Source organism: Poecilia reticulata, chromosome 6 (assembly GCF_904066995.2).
Source record: "Poecilia reticulata chromosome 6, P_reticulata-male-v2, whole genome shotgun sequence".
Classification (NCBI taxonomy): Eukaryota; Metazoa; Chordata; class Actinopteri; order Cyprinodontiformes; family Poeciliidae; genus Poecilia; species Poecilia reticulata.
In genome coordinates this window covers 28,780,131-28,805,829 of record NC_088835.1, presented here as the reverse complement: position 1 = coordinate 28,805,829, position 25,699 = coordinate 28,780,131, and the positions used below count along the sequence as shown (strand labels likewise).

General features: G+C 36.3%; 1 protein-coding gene across 1 annotated transcript in view; it reads left to right on the top strand.

Annotated features, from left to right (window-relative positions):
- trhr2 (thyrotropin releasing hormone receptor 2) overlaps positions 1-17,495 on the top strand; it is a 37,900-nt gene extending 20,405 nt beyond the window's left edge. Inside the window, exon 6 of the mRNA XM_008412556.3 lies at positions 12,322-17,495. Within this exon, the coding sequence (XP_008410778.1) occupies positions 12,322-12,870 (549 nt within the window). The 3' untranslated portion in view covers positions 12,871-17,495. The remainder of the gene's footprint in view (positions 1-12,321) is intronic.
- Positions 17,496-25,699: the final 8,204 nt, after the last annotated feature.

Genomic DNA, 25,699 nt, shown 5'->3' with positions numbered 1-25,699 from the left:
AATGTCTTCTAAAAAATATTTTTGCATGCTAAAGCACAAAGGTAAGCATTTTTAAATTGAATAATATGGATAAGACGGTACTTCCAAAATCATATATATATATATATATATATATATATATATATATATATATATATATATATATATATAAATTGCTAATTTAAAAAAAACCATAACAATAGTACTAAAAATTGTATTCATGTTAATCATGTTCTTACAAATACAAAAGCCTGGAGAATAAAATCTTAAACATTATTAGATGCAATAATAAACAAATTATATCTTTCCAGCCATTAAATTGACTGCAATTTTAAAATGACTAGCAAGAAGGTTCTGGGTTCGATTCCCGGCCCCAGTCTTTCTGCATGGAGTTTGCATGTTCTCCCTGTGCATGGTGGGTTTTCTCCGGGTACTCCGGTTTCCTCCCACAGTCCAAAAACATGACTGTCAGGTTAATTGGCCTCTCCAAATTGCCACTATGTGTGAGTGTGTGTGTGCATGGTTGTGTGTCTCTGTGTTGCCCTGCGACAGACTGGCGACCTGTCCAGGGTGACCCCGCCTCTCGCCCGAAACGTTAGCTGGAGAGGAACCAGCAACCCTCCCGACCCCACTGAGGGACAAGGGTGCAAGAAAATGGATGGATGGATGGATATTATGTTGCATATTCTCAAACAAGTTTAACATGAGAAAGACAATTGTCCATCCAAAGGATGTTTATATGCTGCAAGAAAATGAATTAATTCTAAGGTTTAAATATCTGTCACCATAATTTTGAATATTAATGTTTCCACAGGTCATGAAGGGTCAACCAGCCAGTGGAAAATGGTGTCAATCAACTGTTACATTTGTGCAGAAAAATGTTTCATTTGGGGTGAGCTGTGGTGGTGCAGGGGTTAAGCACAACCCACATATGGAGGCTTTAGTCCTTAACGCAGCTGTTGCAGGTTCGATTCCCGGCCTTGGTGACCTTTGCTGCATGTCTTCCCCCTTCTCTCATTGCCCACCTTCTTGTCAATTAACTATCAAATAAAGGCCACTGGAGCCAAAAATTTTTTTTGTTTGTGCTGTTATAATTTTTGAGATTTTTTTGATAGTTGATATAAATTTATTTTACTATATTTGTGCAGCTGAAATATTTGTAGCACAGTAGATAAGACACCAAATTAGTTTGATTTCGTACATTTTGGGGGAGCAAAATTGATAGCAGTACAGAGAAAATGTTTTCATTTTTGTTTAATTTGAAGGAGGAGGAGCAGTCAACTGGTTCTGCTCAGGTTGAAGTCGAAAATGTTCTACTTTTCAAACTAAGAACATTTCTGAGGTTAATCTCAAAATTTAATTGTTTAAAATAGCAAATTTTGTACTTTACAAACTCATAAATTTTGATGTTTTACTAGATTAACCTCAGAATTAGCTTTTTTTTTTTTTTTTTGTGGATATTAACTCCTTTTTTGTTCTCCAATCTACCACGGAGCTAATACTGTCGTAAAAAGTCACATCAGATTTTACTTTATTTAAAAATGTGTATCTGTGTGGTTTTGTTAAACCGGTTTCAGACCAGTGGAATGAATCTGTGAACTCGTCGTAAATCTGAAGTAACTTTAGTTTTGTGAATGTGTGAGAGGCTTTCAGCTCGTCTGCAACCAGAGCTGTTTCCTCTGCAAGGCGAAGACGTCTTGACCCCACTCCTGATATCAAACTGTGCTTTGAAGCAGGCGGCAGCATGTTTTTATCAGCGCTTTGATAGCCAGCCTCCTCCTAACAATCTGCACTGGGAAGCAGAAAAAAAGGGCTGAAAGATGAGCAGCGGACTGTAATTTTCTGTCAATCTGGGCTCCCACAGCTTGATCCCTGGATTCATAACACATCCGAGTCAAAACGACTTTGTCATCTTGTGTTTGCAGAGTGGTATAATTTCCTCCATGTCTCTGTTTTGGGGTCAGTCTGGGTTTCTGTGTGGACACATGAAAGACTGAAAGCACCTTCATACCTCTTGACACAAGATTTCCTCAAGCCAACCGTTTTCTAAAGATACACGACCATCACACACCACCGTTTGGACTAAGAATGAAACGATTAATCAGGTTAAACTTGATTAATTGATCTTTGAAAAAATTGTCAACTAATTTAATTGTTAATTGGAGTATAAAGACTCAAAAGAAGAATGAAACACTTGGAGAAGTAACTAAGCCAAAGCTGTACAAAAATATAAACATTTTGCAATTAAGATGAAAAGAAACTTTGTCTGTAAATATGCTCTACCCAAAACTCCTAAAGTAACAAAGTTTTAGCTTCACCTGGTTCAAATTCCTTTAAAAAATCCTATTAAACGCCTTCTGCATCCATTAATTAATTGGTTAATTCCAAAAATAATCAACAGTCTAAGAACATAACTTAAGTTAATTGGTTTCTTTAATTGCCCTCAGGCTGCATCTAGCGATCTTTTACGGTTATACGATTAATCGCACAAAAAAATGGTCATTTAAGCCTTTTTATACAATGTCAGAAATGCATTAAAAGATACAAATAAACAATCAAATTCCTTTTTTAAATAAGAAGATAAACATTTTACTGTATAAAAAGGAAAAGCAGAATTCCATTAGTCAACGCTTGATCATTTATAGTAAAAAAATAAATACTTCTGACATCAAGATGTTAAAAACTCAACCTTTTCTGCTTGAAGGTCATCAATACAGTGTGGCGCTAAATGGTTGATTTTTTTTTATCAATAACTGGGTAGCAAAAGGTGATTAAAAGGAGATTTTTACAGAATTTTAACCAACTGAAGGTAAAATTGCCACTTGAATATGTATAATATTTGTGCACTTTTGGCTTAATTACTGTTCTGACTGTGTTGTTCTTTTAACAAAATGGTGTTTTTTAAAGTTTATATACTCCAGTTAATGATTAATCGATTAGTGAAATAGTTGACGATTATTTGAATATTTGATTCATAGCGATTAATCAGATTAATCGTTTCAGGCTGTGTGTGCTGATCTCGGCGATCTGATAAGCAGGTAAAGGCGCTGGATGTTTAGCATCGGACGACTGGCTCTGCTGCTAAACCACTGCCTTGATACAGGACATTAGCATACAAATTACCATGAGAGACACATTCATACCCACAAAACCAGCGGGTGTTTGTTGGCAACATGGAGAACCTGAAGAAACTCTGTGGAAACACTCAGACACTGCAGGGTTCCTACTAGCGGTTTATTTACAGTCAGATACTCATTCACAGTGTCAGCTCTGACATTAAAGAATCAGAGACGCTCATGGCTTTGACACAGCAGCCCTGCAGCTGCCGCTTCAAGCCGGAGAGGGTGTTAGCCGTTTGTTAGCAAAGTTATATTTACCTCTGAACCAGAGGAAACCTCCAGCGGATCCCTCACGCTCTGCCAAAGCGCTCTGAGTCCGCTCTGACCCACAGATGGTGCTCAGGGGCGCGTTTTAAAACCATCAACCCTGGATTTTAACGGCTGCTGAGTGCTTCGCCTGCAGACTTTCCGTGTGTGTCGGCATGAAAACAGGCTGAACCTGATGGCGGAGCAGATCCTAATCTTGTGTGTTTAAGGATCTCCATGTGAGAGCAGAAGATTTACATAATGAGAGGAAAAGAGATCTTAATAAAGCCGATGAGTTCAGTCCTCCATTTCTTTCAAAAAGGCACTTCTTGCTCTTTCGCTCTGTTTGATAGGCCAACTCAATCTGATGGGGGTTTGATAAACTACACTGAAGAATAATGGCCCCCTGCATGATTGGAGATTAATGCAGAGTTTTGATCTCTGAGGGAGTTTTCTATGTCTGATCTCTTCAATGTGTGTCGAGGAAAGGAAATGTTGAAGGTTGGTCGCTGGTGATGGCATCCGATGCTAAACGCTGATTTCACTCAGATGCTTAAAAACAATTAAAACATTCAGCTTTTAATTCATTTACGAAAAAGTAATGGAAGTTCACAAACAAGGCATGATTTTAGGTAGTTGTGTCCACCAGTATTACCTTGATAAAGACTTAGATAAATTTAAATTGATGCAGAATAAAGCTGCTCGTTAAATACCATACAGTGAAATCTTGACTAACTAAAAGTTAATGATAGGAAATTAGCTTCACTACTATTCTCATCCATCCATCCATTTTCTTGACACCCTTGTCCCTTGATGGGGTCGGGAGGTGCTGGTGCCTCTCCAGCTAACGTTCCGGGCGAGAGGCGGGGTCACCCTGGACAGGTTGCCAGTCTGTCACAGGGCAACACAGAGACAAACAACCATGCACACACTCTCACACCTAGGGACAATTTAGACAGACCAAATTAACCTGACAGTCATGTTTTTGGACTGTGGGAGGAAACCGGAGTACCCGGAGAAAACCCACCATGCACAGAGAGAACATGCAAACTCCATGCAGAAAGACCGGGGCCGGGAATCGAACCCAGAACCTTCTTACTGCAAGGCAACAGTTCTACCAACTGCTCCACTGTGCAGCCCACTACTATTCTCAACATGGAAAATTTTAAACCTGTTGTTTTTGTTTGTTTAGTTAAATTCACATGGATACGTCTCCAGACATGCAGTTAATGGACATTTTCAAATTCTTAATTTTTAGACTTTAAAAAGGAGCTCCAGAGCTTTTAGGAGTAATGAAACGACTAATTATTATACTTAGTATAAATTTAGCAACATTTTATATGAACTGTGATTTATTCATATTGATATAGCTATCATATATTTGAATGACTTTTATTATATGAGTGTTTTTAATGATACAGCCTAGCTTAATGGGGACCCTAAACAATTTCTAATTACTCCTTGAAAAAGTAACTTCGTTACTTTCTGATTACTTGGTTTTAAGAGTTATTAGTTTTCCCACTTGATAGTGCGGCAGACTCGGTTTGACTGGTATAAGAGCGTATTAGGACCTTGTAGATGAAAAACAAACAAACACAAAAAGAAAACACTCAGAAATTGTGAGTTTCATCTGAGAAATTTTCTAGAAAAAACACGGAAATTTCTGAGTTTTAAATTTTTCAAGGTTTGGATTTTTGACATTTCTGATGACATATTTTTTACTTTTCATTTTTTTCTAGTAAATTGTGAACTTTTCAAATTCAAAATTTCCTTTTTGAATTTTTTGGCAGATGTTTACTCAACCGTCGTATATTGGGGACCAAAATTGCAACATTTGTTAATTTTTTTTAGCTGCTGCGGTTCTCTCTCTCACTGCACTGCGCCAAACGATCTAAGTCCTTTGAGAAACATTTTCCCCTCCTCGCCTGTGGGTGCGCTGCACCAAGAATTGCTGAAGGAAACGACATGAAAACATGTGAAGAAGAATGAGCATGAAACAAACAAAAACGAAGTAGCGTCAGATTTCAGCGGTGATTTGTTGTTGGCAAAAACCCCTGAGTCATTTCACCTGCTAGCACAAAACTAGTGTGTTTGTTTTGGTTGTGTTTACCCAGAATGCCCTGCGCTGTAGTCCACGTATTGCTTTTGAAACGCACCAGAGTTCAGTTCAACCGAAACGAGACTGATGTTTGCAGCAGACCAGATCGCTTTTTTGGTCCGATTGCGCATCTACATCTCCCCAAACGAACCGGACTTTCTAGAGACAAACTGACGGGAGTTGGATTAAAGCGGATCAAACATGGCTGGTGTGTACAAAGCCTTGTGTGTCATCACTGCAGGTATAATTAAGAGGCTACCCTTTCCTCCTCCTCGGCAGTAATTAAACAGTTAATTGTTTTCTGCTATCTACCTGCTGAGATGGCCTCGTTTGGCTCCCAGCTTTCCACCTGGACCTGGAAGCTTATCTCGAATAGCATTTTGCTGAGAGAGGGCGTTCACGTGATGCCGTTTTCCAGGCTTTTCTTTCCGATGAGGCGTATGAAACACGGACTGACACGCTCCAGCAGAACCGGAGAAATGTGCACCGACGGGACGGAGGAAGGCTGAGGGTGTGCGGCATTATTTCTGACTGATGAGACTAATCACCTGAGCCATACAGGCTGACTGACTCCATCCCCTCCCCGCTGACCCGCGGTTTCACAGCGGCTCGGGAAACGTCTGAGCCGTTGCCATGGTCACCAGACAGCGGTGATGTTAAGGGGGGTCACGGCGTGCAAAGGGATGTCGCTCACTTGCAAAATGTTGAGGCTTTGCAACATTTTTCCATGAGGGGAGGAATGTCTAATGTGCTTCTGTCTGAGTGCTGTGGCTCGTTTGCCATTTTGACATAAAAATTAATGAAAATGTCAACAAAAAAGGTTGTTTTTGTGGCATTTTCACAGGAAATATCTGCACAAGTGAAGTATTTAGTTTGCTTTCTCTTAGGGCTTGCCAATATTTATCATAGTTTAATTCATTTGGTGCAAAATCACACAATTGCAACCATAGAAATTACATTTAGTTGTAAGTTTTCAAGATGAACACTACAGTTGTCATGGAAATACACTTTTGCACCAATATCGGCAATTAAATTAATGAAATAATAGCCTACATGTTTTGAACCACAGAAATCATATATATTTTCTTGATATTCTGTTTCTTTTTTCTGATGGATGTTTTTCAAAATGACCGCCATAGTTGTAATGGATATTATATGTTTTTACTAAAATCGGCAGTAGTTATTGGATAACCAAAAGGTTAGGTTCACTAAAGGCTAATTTACTAAACAAGAATCTTAGCTACTCTAACAATAAACTGCTAAATATATAAAAATATTATCAGACTTTAACACTAACCTGCTAAGCAAATAAAAAAGATAATCAGAAGCAATACTAGACCACCAAACAGGTAAAATATTTCTGGAAGCTATTGCTAAAGATATAAAATATTTAATGTCACACCAGTAGGGAAGAATAAAAAATGGCAGGAAGCAAAGCTAAATCACTAAACAAGTATGGAAAATAAAAGAAGCTAATGCTAACCATTCAGACGACTGTTTCTCAGTCTGTGTCGCACTTTATCTTCTTCCAGTTGACGAATGGTGTCAGACGTGCAAACAGCAAAGTCTTAAGTTTTGGCATCTAATTTTGCTGCATATTATTACTTTAAAGTTGTATGAATTAGATGGCCAAAGTTGAAAACATATGATATGACGTGAAGTTAATCTGAGTTATGAAAATGAATAACATTTTATAGCAATAATTAGTTTAAAAGGCTCAAAAACTGTGGAAAAATGGCTTTCACGCTGAAATTCAAATGTCTAACAGAAAGCATGAAAAACGTAAGACCTGAGAGGCGACACACATTTTTAAACTTGCATCTATATTTGAAATATTTTTTACAACAATATGCTGCACTATTCAGGTAAAGACCAAGGTTTCTTGTGTTGTTCAAACTTTGAATGGTGCTTTTGCAGGAAAGTGTGACTGAGCTTCATAACATAATTTATTTAATATGTGTGTGTAGGTGGAGCAGCAAACAAAAAATGTGATGGAAATGAAGCAAAAACATTGAAAAAAGTTGCTTTGGTTTGGTACTGGAACTAAACAAACGATTTCTTAGCAACTTCCAACAATATTTGTGGCCTGCTGTAAAAAAAAAAGTGAGAATTTTAATTGAAAACTTTCTACTTCAGGAAGCAGAGGACCATCAGTGTTTCCCGGTGTGGGACTAAGCAGAGTTGTGTGCGAGTGTTTTAACGAGCTGCCCGTTAATTGGACATTCAGATGCGTGTTTAGTGTCGGTGTGACGAGTCCTGCCTCCCAGAGCTGCTGCTAACCCACAGTCAGGATGTTCCACAGGATGTGAGAACAGCTCTGAGGTCAGGGGTGGGCCTCACTTTGATTTTGATCCCGCATATCTCCATAGCAACCAGGGAGCAACTAATGTTCTGCACAGCTTGGAAACAAAGGTGTTGGACAGGAATCTGTCTCCCATTGGTTTGTTCCTGGGTTTTATACAATGTTGGGTAGTTAAGATTTTAGAGTTTATGATGTTCCTTCATGATTGATTTGTTTCTAGACTTTAATCTAGATTTTGCAGTAATTAAAAAAAACAAGAAAGATCACCACGTGTGTCGCCAACGAGTTTTGGCTTGGAGGCGCATCTTGCAGTTTCATGCACACCTGCAGAGACTGAACAAATTACAATGAATTTCATTAATAAGACATTTTTCCCATGTCATAAGTGAAATAATCTTCCACTGGAACTAATTTTTTAATGAATATTCAAAAATTACTGACACAAAACAAGCTTCTTTATCTTGCTGAAAAGTTACTGGAGAGTTACTTCTGTCTTATTTTAAAGGTGATCTACTATGCTTTATTGAACAGGTTAGGTTTATAGGTGATACAAAACATAGTCATTGCATTTTTTTGCACAAAATCATTCTTAGATGATGAGATTTTAGTCCTCTCAGCTCAGATCCATTCAGAATGAGCTGTTTTAGGGTGTCTTGTCACTTTAAATAAAAATAAGGTGCTGCTAGCCACGTTCGTTATGAAAATGGCTGCCGTCAAATATCTCCTTTTGTAGATATTTGAAAACCAGAAGTAGAACTTCCTGCACAACCAACAAAAATGCAGCGATTGTCTTCTGGATGGTAAGTCAACAACGAAACACTTGTCTTCTCCAGCAGCGATTGTACCGCACATACAGTGGCAAAACACGCTGACCTAAATGTCTTTCAGCTCGGCTGGGGTTGCTATGTAATTGGTGGAACTCTGCTGTGGTTGCTAAGTAACTGGCGGAACTCTGCTGGGGTTGCTAGGTAACGGCGCAGTTCCTGCTAGTTTGTGGCCTTAAGATTCCCCACGTTTTTGAAACTGGTCATTTTCCAGAAATGAAAAAAGAATTAACTTATAGCCCAAAACCAGCTACGTGTTTTGACTTTTTTAAGCGCCCGGGTTAAAAAAAGACGCTGTAGATACCCAAATAAAAGTACAAAAACGAAATGTGAATTTGGCACAATACTAAAATATTCGCACTTGGAACTAGAAAGAAAATACTTGGTATGATTTGTGTTCTTTCAGTAAAGTTGTTTTCCTGATGTTCCGCTCTGCTTAAAGACCACTGAGGTAAAACTCTCCAGACTCTTTCTGGTGATAAATCCATCATCTCCTGGTATATTTTGCACCTGTTAGGTACCTTATAGACTCTGTAATTTACTTTTCAAATGATTTAATTCTCCCTTTTTCTTTAGCAGACATCCTACTCCGTGCCGCCTGTCTTTGTCTTTATTTTTCCAATGACTCAATTACCCAATGAGCCTTCATTAACCCCCTCAGAGCGCCCACTCAGAGACACACAAAGCATTTTAATAATTGGTGTCAAAATGCTCCACGCAGGCGAGAACTCTGTCTGCTCGTGCTTCCTCCGACATGCTGATGATTCCAGTTATCACGAAGCAATCACGGCTAATCACAGGAATTAGAACGACACCATCAGCTCATATTGGACCGGACCTTTGAGGTTTCGCATCACTGCATAGTTCTACATTCTTTGTGCATTTCTGATGGCTGTGGTTGAATAATTCAATGATTTTTTGGGGGGGGATTATTTACAATTTGTGACCTCTGAGTTTGTTTTCACCAATTTTAGAAAGTAAATCTTTGTATTCTACAATTTGTTTACACAGCTGGCTGCCATCTTAAATGTTTTCCTCTTGTGAATAATCTTTCTTACTGGACAAGTAGTTTGCAAATGACCTTGTAATCCCTCCCGGATTGATCGGTGGCAACAGTTGCTTCTCTGAGATCATTGGTGTCTGATGGCATGCACAGCTTAGCAACAAACTGACAAAAGATGCAGAAAAACACATTGTTATTGTCTTGAGTTGGCCAATCAAAGAGCAGCAGGGACATACTAAGGAAAGTAAAGTTGGCATACAGATTGATATGAATCAAAGGTGACTAAACATTTCCATTACAAATATGCGCAAATATTATGTTGATATTCCAATAATGTTGAAAAAACTAAATTTAGCGATTGCAGTGTTTCCATTCATTATGAAATGTAATTAAAATCACGCATAAATACCTTTTTTATGCAGTAAGTGATTAAAAACATTCCTCGTCGTCATCCACCATTTGTAATATCTGGTTATTGATCACATTTCGAAACCGCTGATAAACCCACAAAGAAACTCAAATCACAACACGTTAAAATGTGTTTAATGATGTTTTTCTCAGCATTGTAACATGCAAACTGTGACATGCAAAGTCTGAGACCAAAGTTTGGGGAGTTTGTAATTTTTGCATCTGCCTTAAATCTGTTTCATTGTGAAGTATTTTTTTTTAACTGGGAATGATGGCCGTCTGAATGGTTGCTTTTCTAAGACCATTTGTTGGATTCTTGCCATCTTGGCGTTGCGCTAACACACACTTGATTCTTCAGAGAAGCAAGTTGGGGGAAAAAAAGCACGATAATTAATTATTCTTGTCTGGTATAAGTTAGTATAATTTATTTCTATCATGTTTTACGTTTTAAAAGAGGGGCTGCCTGTGGTGCAGCTGGTTGTTTCTGGTTGTATCAGGTTTTGATAATATTTTTCAGTTCTTTGCTTCTCTTCGTCTCCTCAGACTTCACACCTGCTCATAATGTGTTTATCATCACACCTGCTTTGTATCCAGTTATTTTATCCTTCTGTAGATATTCTCTCCCTTTCTCTCCATTTTTTCTTCTCTTTTTGATATTAGTCTTCATTTGGTTGCTCATTTGAAAGTGTCTGTTTTGGTTTCATGTCAACAATTTTCTGATAATTAGCAGAATATGTTCATTTGAAACTGAGAAATTATAAAAAGTTTAATAAGTTTCTGTAATATTTCAGTAATTCTAGTTTTTTCAAATGTAAGTTACAGAGTCTGATGGACACATTTTTAGTTTTATAATAAAATAGAAATTCAAAGGCAGGTGTTAAAACTTTTTCTGCGTGGCATTGTGGCTGCAATGTGTCACAATAACAACAGGAAACTTATCCATGTGACAATATTTTAGTCTAATTTATCAAAAACTAAACAGCCGACAGTATTTCTCTGTAGTTTTTACATCTGAAGTAAACATATTATTATAGTGGATCCCTTTCAGAATTGTATTTACTACCTTTCAGAATATTTTTGCCAGTTTTCCTGCTGTATGTTTGATTCTTCTGCAGTATGAGGGGCCGTTTAGGACAAAATCTATGTTTTGTCTCTCACACACTACAAGAAACTCACACACACTCAAAAAAACATCACGCACACTCCAAAAAAACATCACGCACACTCCAAAAAAACATCACGCACACTCAAAAAATACTCAAATTGCATATACACACTACTAAAATGGACACATTTTATCTTTCTCGCACACATACACTGTACTAACATCTCGCACACGCAGTGGCGGAGCCAGAGGGGAGGCCAGGGGGGCCAGTGCCCCCCCCGTCATCTGATTGGTCTGGTTCGGTAATTTGTTGACAGTCCCTAAGTAAACCTTGGTGCGTTGCGGCCGGGAGTTGTGGAGAACCCCCAGCCGACATTAGCGTTCATAAATTGGATCAACCTTGAGCTAAACGCCCCTACTCCCCGGAGCTCGAATATCCAACTTGAAACTAACTTCACTGCGGTCCAATACCGCCTCGTTTTGAACTAGAGTTAGCCATGTTCGGTATAGCAGACTCTTTCTTCTTCGGCACTAGTTGGCGCCGGTTAATAATTCCTGTAATGCTGGCACCCAGTGGACAGATTGTACTACAGCAATTTTGCTATTTCTAATCAATCAATCAGATTTATTTATTTCTATAGTACATTTAAGTTACAAGAAAGTTTAAAGTTCTATATATATTTAAAAGCACAAATATACTAAGTAATAGAACATATACAGTGAGTCAACAATCGAAGCTTATAGTTTAGGATCAACGCATGCGCAGTTGATCAAAAAATTATGCCCCGCCTCTTCCGTGACAATTCTCACACATACATAAAACGAGTCTTAGCACTGTGTGTGCGCAACTTTAGTCTTGTGTATGTGAGAGAAACATTTGTGAGCGTGTGCGAGTTGTTAGTACAGTGTATGTGTGCGAGAAAGGTAGCATTTGTGTGCGTGTGCGAGAAAGATAGCGTTTGTGTGTGTGTGCGAGTTAGTACCGTGTATGTGTGCGAGAAAGATAAAATGTGTGTGCGCGTGAGACATTTTAGTAGTGTGTATACGCAATTTGAGTATTTTTTGAGTGTGCGTGAGTTTCTTGTAGTGTGTGAGAGACAAAACATAGATTTTGTCCTAAACGGCCCCTCATACTGCAGCTTATCAGGGCCGTTATAGGTAGGAAAAAAAAGGAGAAGTAAATTTCTGCCAAAAAACTCTGAAATTTGGAGACTTTAAAATTGCATTTGCCCTGCAGGTGACGAAGATGCTCGCCGTGGTGGTGATCCTTTTCGCGCTGCTGTGGATGCCCTACCGGACCTTGGTTCTGATCAACTCCTTCGTGTCCACGCCTTACCTGGACTCCTGGTTCCTGCTGTTCTGTCGGACCTGCATCTACGCCAACAGCGCCATAAACCCGGTGATTTACAACGCCATGTCTCAGAAGTTTCGCTCTGCGTTTCGGGGGCTGTACAGCTGCCAGCGAGTGGAGGGGAACCAGCGGACGCTGTCCACCGCCCAGACCTGCTTTGGTACCGTTCGAGACCCGCGGCCTGCCCTGCACAACAGCAACCAAGTCAATGGAAAGGAGACGCGGGCCGTCCTGGAGCCTTCCTCGGATTCGACGTCAAAGCTCCACAGGAGCGAACATGAGGAGACGGCGGCGGCGAACGGGATGACGGCCGATCATCGACCAGACAGCGGCCATAATGGCTTCAGAAGAGAACCAGGAGAAACGCAGGAGGGAGGCGGTCAGGAAATGGATCAGTCAGTTAACAAAACACTTGGTTCTGCACAGAACCAGTAAATAATGTGAATAATGTAGATACTTCCACATTATCATGCTGTACCATATGGATATACTCATCTTCTAATACCTACCGAATATATAAAATACACACAATTTTAAGAGGCTGCAGATTTATTTATTTTTATTTAACTGTATTTAATAACACTCAAAAAATATATATGTTACAATAGTACAGAAGATTATTGTGACCGCTGGGAGAAAAAAACAACTTTTTTTATCAGTATTCTGACTTTAATCTGATCAAAAGTCAGAGTTCTGAGATTAAATTCAGTATTGTGAGAAAGAACAGCAAAATTCTGAGAATTTCAAAATTTTGAGATAAAAAAAATTAAATTCTCAGATTTAAGTCAGGATTCTGATAAAAAAATTCAAAATTCTGAAAAAAAATTCTAAATTTTGAGATACAGGTGAGAATTCAAATTTTAAAAAAGTCAGAATTCTGAGTTTAAAAACAGAATGATGGGATTAAAGTCAGAATCCTGAGAAAAAAATTCTGAATTCTGAGATTCAAGTCAGAATTTTCTTTTTCTTTGGCCCTAATCTTCTTCCGTACAATAGGCTAGTACGGAAAAGAACAATATTTAAAAGAACAATATTTGAGGGAAAATGTGTTTTAGGACAACTTGCTTACGAAGCTTTCATTGAGCAATTAACTCATAATTGGGTGATTATTAAGCTCATTCTGAGACCCATTAACAGTTTAGATGAGAAAATAACGTTTGAAGGACTTGAAGTTGTTCAACACCAGCAGCAGGATGATGATTTTTCCTTCACTTCCTTAAGTGAAGCAAGATATTTATCTGGAATGTGAGGAGAAGAATTACCAGAAATCTTAAAGTCAGAGTCACATTGCATTGATTTTATTTATTTATTTATCTTTTGCTACTTATGATGAACTATAATGTATTTATGCAGAGCTATTTTCTCGTAGTGCAGAGAAAAATGAACACTATAAAAAAAGACTCCAATAGCCGATTTAAACCTCCACATGTTGTGAAGAAGCAGCTTCTGAAAGGTTGAGTTCATATGTTCTGTGTTGTAAAAAGAAGCAAGCTGTGTGTCTGTGTTGGTGGTAAATTACAACCTTCTGAATTTTATTGGTTTCATTTGTGTAGCTCCTGTTAGCTTCCGTCTTCAGACTACAAAAAGGCTTTATGGAGCTAAACTGGGGCCATAAAGTTTGTTCAGAACAATAATAATAAAACTTAAAGAAAAAATGAGATTTTAAACTGGGAAAAAAAAAATCTATGAAATGACAAACGTTGGTTCTACTAATTTCTTGAGGCGGACTTGCCTCTTCCAAGATGGTGGAACTGCGAACGTATCAGTCAGTTTCCCTAAAGCAGGATCGTTTTCCAGTATGAAAGCACCTCTTAAATGATTTGGTCATTTTTTCAGTGGTGAGCTACGCTAACTGAAAAGTTAGTAGCGCTAACCCTAAAGCAGTAATCACGAACATTAGCTATGCTAACACTAAAGTGCTACACCAAAACGGTATTTAGCAGAAACTAATGCTAAAGTGCTGACTTCAAATGAAATTATATTTGCCCTTTAATATGATTTTGACATTATAATTTACTTTAATGTCCTTATGTATTGCATTTATGTTTATATCTTGTTCTCTACTGTCTGTTTTTATTTTGTTCCCTTTACATTCGTTGTGTGAAATAAAGTTCTTAGGGAAGAAAAGACAGAGAACTGCTGCTTTAACAGTCTTCATCCCCTTCAAAATAAGAGCATGAGTATAAACTTTATTTAACTGGAAGTTTACAAAGCAGCCAAGTAAATTAGTGCTTTAGAATTAAAGTTAGGGGAGTTATGTGCCCTAAACATTTTCAAAGTTGGCAAAGATGCTAAAGTGCCAAACGAACAATTAGCTCTGCTATTAGCACACTGGAGGAAAGTGTGTCCACCTCTGTAAATGTTTGTATATATTTTGTCTTTTACTTTACTTTATTCACATTTTATTGAAAATCTAAAATATATCAAGAAATGACTTAATCAACTTTGTACAGAAAAAAAATGCATATAAATGTTTACTGACCTTAAACACATTAAATACAGCCATAATGTTTTTTCAGTGTTTTCACATCTTTTTGAGTGGAAAGAAAAATATAAATTTTTTTTTTGCTGTATTTTTTTTAACTGCAGATGGTTGAAAATACAGTTTCTAGGGACATGTATGGAAGCAAATAAGGTAAATAAATATTACAATTTTAAATATTTAAAGTGCGAAGGCAGTTTTATGTGTTGCAACGAAGAGTGGCAAAGCAAAAGCACGAAATCACACTTTGCTATTCTGTTTTATTAATATTTCTTTGTTTGCATCAGGACTTTTTGCTGCTTATTCCAAAAACTATACTATCAAACAAACCCTGATAACCTAAGTTTAGTAACTTTTTCAGATTATATTATGATATCTTCATCATTTTGTTATAAAATGTCTTAAACTTTCTTAAGGTTTGTTTCTAATATTAAGCATTATGTTGCAGTGAAACATTTTTTCATTGGATAAATATTTAAGAGTATTATTTGCTTCCATAGCCGTGTCCCCTCAGTCAGCGTTCCCTTTAATAGTCGCCGTCCGTCACCTCGTCTCCCAACAGACTTCTACTGTTTTTAATGTGCACATTTTAACGTGTGCAGGGATATTTTCCTTTCTGCTGTCATATTTGGTGTCTTTGACTTTTTTCCTCCTTATATTCAGTCACTTTAAGAGCCTTGTTACCTTTTTTGTTTTGCCTTCTTTGAAGGTAAAAATGCTGTAAATATAGATTTGAAGCTGGAAATAAGAGATTTTCTTTAGCAACTTGGATTTATTAGTGTAAATAATGTACAGTAATGTTTTAGTTTAATTATCTGAATGACTGCATGTCCACTGACCCTGTTGGTGACGTTTACAGTTGTGTAATAGTCTGTGTGTGTTTGTGTATGTTCATCCTCCCAAATGTTTGCCTACAGCTAAAAAAATAGATTTATGTATTTAGTTGCATGATAAAGAGTATAATATCAACTTTCCATCAACTATAATGTGTTTTTTTATATTTCAAAGCGTTCTTTGAGTTTTAGGCTGAAAAATGTGCATGAAAACTATTAGCTAAGCTAAATTGAATATAAAGGTGCATGCAGAAAACAAAGTAAAAGAATAATATTGAATCTGAAACATAAATACCTGATTACTTTTAATTTGTTATTAAAAATCTGGACAGTTATACAGGTTGGTTTGATATATTTTTTAACCTTAAATAAAATAAGCTTTCTGGGTTTCCTCAGGTTATCTTTGTGTGATATTAACATTATGCTTGATCATTTTAAACATTTAGGTGTGAAAGAAAAGGTTCACAGATTTGTACATTTCTTTGGTATTTTGTTACATTCACATTATATCCAACTCTTATACTGGAGATGTTCCTGTTTATTGAATCGACAAGAAGTAGTACAATTAAAAATAATGGAAATGAGCTCAAGATATAATTACTGATCATATAATTTAGTGTAATTACTGATCATATAATTTAGTGAAGTGTGTGAACTGCTTTATCTTTCAGTTTTTCAGAAATTGTTCTTTTAGGGCTTTTTACACAGAACCAGAGAACATATATGGGAAAATGGCAGTTCCAAAATAAAAGTGTAAAAATGCTTCCAATAAGCTTATTAGCTGGGATATTTAACTGTTTTTGAGGATTAAAAGAATGAAACGATTCAATAAAAATACTATTTTTGTATATGTAGCATGTAATATTTCAAATAAGTTATTATAATTTCGTAAATTAAGAAGTACACTTTTTCAATTTTTTCCAATTTATTTCCCAAATCATGTTTGTGTTTTAACTATTCAGGTTCTGATTATTTTTTATGTTTTTGCTTCATTTTGAAATCATAAAACTTATTTTCCAAAACATCCCTCAAAACTTCGAGCAGCACTCTGTTTTAAATAAGCTGCTAATGCTTGATTTTTTTTTATTTATTTGTGTGAAAACTGATTTTATAGATTTCACTAAATTATTTCCTGGAAGTTCTGCTTATGTTTATGTCTTTAAAATGAAAAAGCTCTGATACATGACCAACATATTTACAAAAACTGTCCTCAACGTAAGTTAAGCTGCTCATGCATTAAACCTTAGCATTGTCAGCTTCGGTTTACAGAGAGTTTATAAAGCTAATACAAGTTTATGTAGATCTTCAGTTAAATTAGCATTGTTTGCATTAGCAGCGTTTTCATTACCGTGATTGCCATCAGCTTCACCCACCAAACTTTTGTCATAGTTTGTAATAGTGCTGTTAGCACTACCAGTTAGCTTGATTAGTTTTATTGACACAGTTTGGCCCAATAAAGCAGCATGTTTGTTGTCATGAGAACCGTTGTCATGACAGCGACTACATGTCAAACTGTCACTGTTGGCAAAGTTTTTGTTAGCACTTTTAGCTTTAGTTGTTAGCTTGCTTTGTTGTATTAGCGCGGTTTGTGTTAGCGCTGTTGACGGATAGCTTCATTTGTTTTATTTATTTTCCTTTTAGCTTTGTTTCTTGCCTGACTGATATTTTGATTTCTAAATGAAGCAGAAATATTTAAAAAATGTACAAATGCACCTGATCTAAAGGGATGAATATGTTTGGGGAAATTTTTTATTTTTTTTAAATAGAAAGATGGGAGTACCATTAGAAATATAGCAAAAAATGGTTCAGTAAATTACCTTAAAGAAAAAGTATTGTTAATTAGTGAATGCATGGACGTATGCAGATATATTTTTAGTATATTTATATGTTCTTACAGTTTCCGTCTTTCATAAATGGCCTCAGCCTGAAAAACAGAGCGTTTGCACCTCTTTGGGACCTTTCCTGCACCTTCATTTCTTCCTGTGTTTTTAACTTTTAATGTGTTCTCTGGCACTTTACTTGATGTAAATTAAAAACAATTCTTTGGTGTAATGTGTGTGAACTTGTGTTGATGTGTGCGGACTGTTTACAGGAAGATTTTTATAAATAAGCTGTGACATAAAAAAAACAAAACAAATAATATAAGCCTGGTGTTTGTATGAAACAGCCACTGAAAGAGCAGAAAAATGAGAAGATTTAATGATATCTAAAGTGTTAAATCAGCGAAGTGATTCAGTGCTGAAAACCCACTTTGTATTGAATATTATATGTTCTGTTTCTGTACAATCAGAGTGTGGATTGGCCGATGGCAGCAGTGTAAACTCCCCTTGATGTGGCTGCGTTGGTGTGAATGTTTGAATGTAATTCTGTAATTATTTGGCCCTGGAGAGCTGCTGGTTTGTTGTGTTCTTGAATGTGCTGTAATCACAGATTCCTTTAAAGTGCTTTTGGTTTTTAAAAGTGTTGTCTTCGTTGTTGATGTAAGAAAATGTTTCATTGTGTGAAGAAAATTGCAGCGCGCTCTGCTCTGTGGTGCAGTACAGTGGCTTTCGTTCGGCATATTTACAAAAGGTATTTAAAAAAAAAGTTGAAGTGTTTCTTAGTTTTTGTGGTGCAGCATTATTTTAGCCATGCAAAAAATAGACAAAATCCATAAAAGATTGAGTTCTTTATAAATAAATGTTTGCATACTGTATCCATGTCTCATCTCATCTTTGATAAAAGAAAGTGATTTTTCTTGCTAAAACAACAAAAAATAACATATAACATATAAATAAGGTGAATAACTTAATTTAATTTACATGAATATTTGACCTGGCTTCTGTTCCATTTGTGTAAATGTATATTAATAACTTACGTTCATTGTATTTATTTCAATAAAATACAGAAACGGAACATGAAGACAGGAAACGGAACTACAATGTAAACAGTTTCCATTGACTTCAAAATAAAAGTACACGAACGTTTAGCTACTTGAAGCTAACCAAAACGTAAAGTCTGATGTCAAACTTTATTCAACTGGAAGTTTACAAAACAGGCAAGTAAATTATTACTTTGTAATTGATCTCTAAAGGTTAATTTACGGGAATTTAAGTGTGCTAAGCGTTTTCAAAGTTAGCAAAAATGCTAAATGAAAAATGTGTTTTGTTATTAGCATATTAGCTGAAAAATCAGTCTCTACTGATTTTTAGAGACTTAGCATCTCGTAATCTGCTTTCACTGTAAAATTGCTTGGAAAGGGACACCTGAACCGGTTAGGAGTTGTTTTGAATCTCTACCACTTTTTTATTTCCTGCTTGATGGAAATGCTGATTTCAATATCTTTTGAGACTTTTAAGTGCTGCACCTGTGCTTGAAATAAATTAGAATATCTCAATATTATTTCAGTATATAGATTCAAAAAGTGAAACTTGAACATAGAGTCCCAACAATAAGCAAAACATTTGGGTATTTTCATTGCTACTAACATTGATGTTTACGTCATCCACTAAAACACAATATTCAGTGCCTGATTGTGGGGATTAACCATTGATTTGATTCTGGTTACTTTCCTTAGTTAAAATACCTGGAAGGCCATCCTCTGTCCTTCAACAGATTCTAGTAAATCTTCTTAATTATTTTATGCACTCAGAAGAAACCTATGCACTACAGTTCCCTCTGGTTAGAAATGCAACGGATGTAGCCCTCCTCTACCTCATTAACCTCACACTCTCCTGGGAAACTCCACTGAACACATTAAAACTCATCTTCATCAGGGTAACATTTATTTGGCTCATTCCCTTACTTAAAAGCTGACAACTGTGTGACTCCTTATTAACCACAGTTAATGTCTCAGCCTTTTTTCTTAGCACATATTTAATTCACCGATGTATTTAACTGAGGTAGGAAACACCAAAAACATGCAGGATTGTGGTTCCAAAGACCTAGGCATATCTGTGGGATGAGCTGCATTGCTTCTTTTTCCTGTTATACTTCGTTGAACATGTTAGAGTAGGTCTATTTTGTAGGTCTGTACAAAATATGCTCATGTCATATTTTCTCAAAATCATTCTCAGATGATGAGATTTTACTCTGCTCAGTTCTGTCTACTTTGCTGTTTTAGGGTGTCTTGTCACTTTAAATCCTAATAATCTGCTGCTGGTCACGCCCCCCCAACTCAACGTTTAGACTCGCACGTGAACATGGCTGCAAACAGATGCGCAATTAAACAACAGTACATCTTTGAAAAGCAGAAGTGGAGCCTCCTGCATAACCAACAAGAATTCAGCAAGAGGTTTCTGGATGGTAAGTCAACAACAAAATGTTTGTCTGTTCCAGCAGTCATTATACAGCACATACAGTGGTAAAACCAGCTGGCCATATGGTCGGGAGATCAGCTTGGGTTACTGGGTAACGGGTGGAATTCTGCTGGGGTTGCTAGGTAACGGGTGGAATTCTGCTGGGGTTGCTAGGTAACGGGTGGAATTCTGCTGGGGTTGCTAGGTAACAGGTGGAATTCTGCTGGGGTTGCTAGGTAACCGTGCAGTGCCGGTAAATTTGTGATGTCACATTTTGGAGGTTTTTGAAATGGTTCTTTTTCCAGACACAAAAAACATGAACTTACTGCCAAAAACAAGCTGGGTGTTTTTTTTGGGTTTTTTTTTTACGCGCTTGGGTATGGGATGTTCCAGCTATAGATGATCTTTGTAGCACAAGTGCTAACTCCTGGTTAAAAAGGTTCATATATGGTCATGCCTTCCTGTCTTAGCGGTCTTTTTGTTTCTATATAATGCAGTGTAGTAAGTTTTAAGCTTACTTATCTGCCTGAAAAAGAATGAAAAGCTTAATTTTTAGTTATTTGTTTAATACTTTCAAAGATTTTTAGATTTTCTAGTTTTAAGGGTAATTAACAATCAATGAAATTTTGTTGATTTTTCTTCATACAGAATTTTTTCTCATGGCTCACCAGGTCTGCTGCTTTCTTTTGCTGTCTGAATCCATGAGAGCTGCCTGACTTCATTGTATTTTTCTTAATTTTGCTCTTTCTTCTCTGCCTGTTGCCTGGGAACACAGCGGAGTCATTACGGTAACTGACGGTAACTGATTTCCTTCTGCTTCAGAGGCCAACAGAAGTCAAGATGAACTTTCCTTCATGATTCATTTTGTTTCATTACTCCAGATTTGGCTTTAATGCATTTCAAAGTTTGTTTAAACTGATCAACAGGAAGGCCACAGCTCCATATTAAAGCTAATATTTATTTGTTCTCTTCTGGGCTTTTTTTCCCTGAGTTCTGCCTGCAGGCGGGCGATAGCAACCTACAGCGGCGTATTAGGGCCTTTATGGGTAGGGAGGAAAAAAGAGCGAATTTCCACTAAAAAACTTGACATTAATTTCAGAAATCTTCTAGAAAAAATCTTGGGAAATTTCTGAGTTGGAAAAGTTGAACATTTGCTAGAAAATACTCAGATATTTTGAGATAAATCTCAGAAATTTATTTGAAAAAAAAAAAAAGAAATATCTGAGTTTTCAACAGTAAAAAAATTTTCATCTTTTGTAGCTCTGAAATGTAAAACTATTTTCTAGAAAATTTCTGAGGTTAATCTCAAAATCTCTGAGTTTTTTTCTTACAAATTTTCAGCTTTTGGAGCTCAGAAATTTTTTTTTTTCAAGGAAATTTCTGATATTTTAAAAAAATTCTTAATTCTTTCAAATTTTAGACTTTTTGAGCTCAGTTGTTTTTTTTTCTGTCTTTTTTTTAAAAGAAAATTTCTGATGTTAATCTCAAAATTTTGGAGTTCTTCCTCACAGATTTTTGACTTTTGAAACTCATAGCGAGCAGCAACACCTCATTTCTTTTCTGATGTTGAGATCGCTGCTCTCATAAAGTGCAGATTGCGACATAGCTGGGTGTCTGTCTCCTTGGAAATCAGCAGGAGGGAACCGTAAGATATCTGTAAGCTCTGAGACCTCTGACTATCACCATCGTGTTTTTGATGGCAGCAGACAAAACCGGATGAAAGAGGCTGGAATTATTCCTGTTTGGGTTTTGATGGCAGTAAGTAAGAAATCAAAAAAAGTGTTTTGTAGACGTGTGAAAAACACTCCCGCTGAGATGGGGTGCCACAGCTTAATGGCGCCCAGAGGAGCTCCTGGCGAGCGGCGCCGGCGTGTTTGAGATCAGCTCTGCGTGTGCGTGCAGACGGGGAAGGTTAGCCGCTGTGACAAAACGCTTTGTGACTTTTAAGGAAACACTCGGCACCAGCCTGAATTCATCAGAACCAAAATAGAAACACATTTGCATGAATGGAGCTGCATGCAGGAGGCGGCAGAAGTTGTTTTTACTCAGAGGAGGCGGCCCATTAATAAGAGAGAATCATTTTATTTTACTGTTTTATATCATAATAAAACAGTCTGACCATCTGTACCCCCGAGAGAAATCATATCTTTACTTTATTTACACCATTATTTGATGTTTACTTGAGTAACTTTTTGGAAACAAAATGTCCTTTTAGTAGTATTTTTATTGATTTGTGCCTTTTACTTGAGTAAAACTTCTAGATACTCGACTCACTGTGAGTAACTTTAACAAACTTTAACCAACAATTCACCAGACAGACACGCTTGCAGTTTTTGATAAAGTTTTTAGGTTTTATTTTGAAAGAATCTGATTTGGAGACAATTTTCTTTTGCTTGATTTTATAACTACGTTATTAACATGAATAATTTTCATCTTGAGCTTTAAAATACCAAAATTTCCACATGAAAGTTGTATTTTGCCCCATCTGATGATGTTATTTTTACATTTTAAATGATTGATGCTTTGATCACTTAGTGCTCGAGTATCGTTTTTGAATCTTTTTAACTTTTACTTGAGTAAAAATAGGTTGAAGTATAGCACTACTCTATACTTCAACATAGAGTATAGAGTAAGTTTACTTAAGTTTACTTAAGTAAACTTTTTGAGTATTTTACCCACCTCCGTGATTGTAAAACCCTTTTTTCGCAGTCAGAATCAGTTTTGATTCCAGATCCACTAAAGAACAATTTCTACTAATGCAAATTACAGATTATTGTCTGGAAAATGAGCTGTTTCAAAAACCTCCTATTTGTTCCAGATTATTTTAAGGACGGAAATAATTTACACATGTAACATAAAATAACAAAATCAGGCAAAAGAAAATTTTTCCAAATCAGTTTCTCTCAAATAAAAACGTATGAATCTTTAACAAAAAAACTGCATGTGTGTGACTGTCTGTTGAATTTTTGGTTAAAACAATGTTTGTTTTTCATTCAGTGGGTAGAAAATCAAGAAATTAGTAAGAGTAGAGATACTTCATAATAAAATTACTCAAGTAAAAGCAAAAAGTACTTTATGTTACTCAAGTAAATGTAACTAGTTACTGCCTGACTCTGGTAACTTGTAATTTTGTTGAGTAGAAGGACATTTGTGCTAAATAAATAACGCTACGGTTGTTCTGTTTCTGCGGCGTCGCAGTCGGATTTCCCTCCAGGATCAACAAAGTTCCACCTAATCTCATGGAAGCAGCGAACATGCTCATCACTGTCACACAGCGTCACGAACAAAGCAGGAAAACGACACGTTGGGCTTTTCTCCTGCCTGTCTGTTCAGTTCGCAGAGTTCTGCAGGAACCCGGTAAACCCCCCGCGGGTTTCTGGCAGCTTTTATTTACCGTCCGTCCAGCAGATGTTCCATCACTGACAGATACAAAAACAGCTCATTAGCATCACGGCGGGGATGTTGCTGATTTATCTGCTTCAAGAAGCAAACAGCCAACAGATCCTGTTCCACATGTTAATGCAACGTGGAAAAAAGGAGTAAATCTCATTGCAAAAAGAAAAATATTTTTGGTCTAGTTTCTAGTGCAAATTTGAAATAAGATAAAACTAACTTTATTTAAAAGTAACTTTTCAGTAGTGGCTTGTTTTAAATCCTTAGAATTGCAGAAAAAGTTTTTTCCATTGACAGATTATTTGACTCATAAGACATTTTTTCCATGTTTTATGTGAAATAATCTGTCAGTGGAACTGAATTTCATCAATACTAAGGAATACTATGCAACTATGTTGTGCTGAGAAATTAGTTTTGTCTTATTTTAAGTGTCGTAGGATATTTGCACAAGAAGCTAGAACAAAAATACTGGTGTTAGTGTTTTGCTAAAAAACACAAACATTTTGAGATTAATCAAAGAAAATTTTCTCAAAAATAGAGAAAAACTAGGAAATTTCTGAGCTTGAAAATTGGCTAGAAATAACTCAATCTCAGAAATTTTCAAGAAATTTTTAAACTTTTCAAGCTCAAAATGTCCAGTTTTCTTTTAATAGACAGTTTCTGATATTAATCTCAGATTAGTTTTAACAAAAACTTATTCTTTCTTTGTTTCTACCTACGATGGGTCTAACATGCCGTCATATGTTAAATGTCAATCAATTACTGATTATAAATAAGGGTTTTTTACACCTAATATTCAGGACAAAATTGCAACATTTGCTACATTTTCAGCTGCTGAGGCTCCCTTTCTCTCTGCACTGTGTCAAACAATCCAAACTAATTGAAAAACCTGTTCCCCTCCTGTCCTCTGGGGGCGCTGCCCCAAGAACCACTGAAGGAAACGATACAAAAAACTCAGAAGAAGACACTGAGCACAACTCCCTTCTTCAGGACATGTAAACAACAATGGAGAGGCATCAGATTTCAGCAGTTGGAGTCTTTGGTAAAAGACTGCGACTCATTTCTCCTTGCACTAGCCAAAAGTTTGCTCTGGTTGTTTTTACCCAGAATGCCCTGCGCTGTAGTCCACTTGGTAGCGGTCTGCAGTCAACCATCGAAAGTGGACCAGTGATTGTTTTTTTGGTCCAAATCAGAGTTCGATTGCTCATTCACTCGTCCCCAGATGAACCAGAATTTCAGGGTAAACAAACTGGAAATTGATCAAAATGAACTGAACAGAAAAACAGGCGATATTTTATTTTAAATCTCTTAAAATTCATCTCTGCTACCTCCTCTCCTCAGTGACTCCATGCCTCTTTCAGGCTGAAATGTTTTGGTTCTTAATAACCTTTTTAGAAAACTACTTCTGCAAAATTCCACCAAATTTTGTGTTATGGAGAGAAAAGCAAGTCAGGATTTCTCAGAAACCTCTTGAGAAAGTCAGAAAGTAAACATTTGACTGAAACCCAGAGCTGCATGTCTCCTTCCACTTGTTCAGAGTTGATCATTGTTGGCGTATTTATTCTGCATGAACGCAGAAAGAAGCGGATCCTTTCTAGGAAAGCAGATGCTCTCATTAAGCACCCAACTGTATTCATCATCATGATCTATATGAAATAGAGATAAATTATTCATGAGCAGCGTTGCTCACTGCTCTTCACACCCCACAACTTCCATGTTTAAAATCCTCTGCATTATGATGGAGCTTTGATTTTTATCACATACAATTTTATTCTCATATCATGTGATATTTTATTATATTTTAATTATTTTTTCCTCGACGGTAATAGTAATATAAAATAACAGACATAAACAAGGAATGGACAATTGATGTTGTAATATTACTTATTTTTATTACTTATACAAATGTATTTTATTTTATCCCCCAGCATTAATTTATTTAAATCTAATTATTATTATTTATCATATCTACTTATTTTATAGCTACTTATTTATTTATTTTTTAATGCTAATTATGTTTTATTTTAATAAAGTTTTTAAGAATTAGAATTTTTAACAATCATTTATTTTTTCTGTAAAATTTTTTCAAAATTTTTTTTTTGCATCTTATGATTTTTTTAAAGTTATTGCTGTTTAGATTATTATTTTAATGTATTACCACTGTATTTTATTTAGCTTATCTTAATTTTACATTTATTTGCATTACTTTTATTTTGGTTATTTTATTTATTTCTTTATTTTTATTCATTTTAAATAATCAGAATTTTTAAGTAATTTAT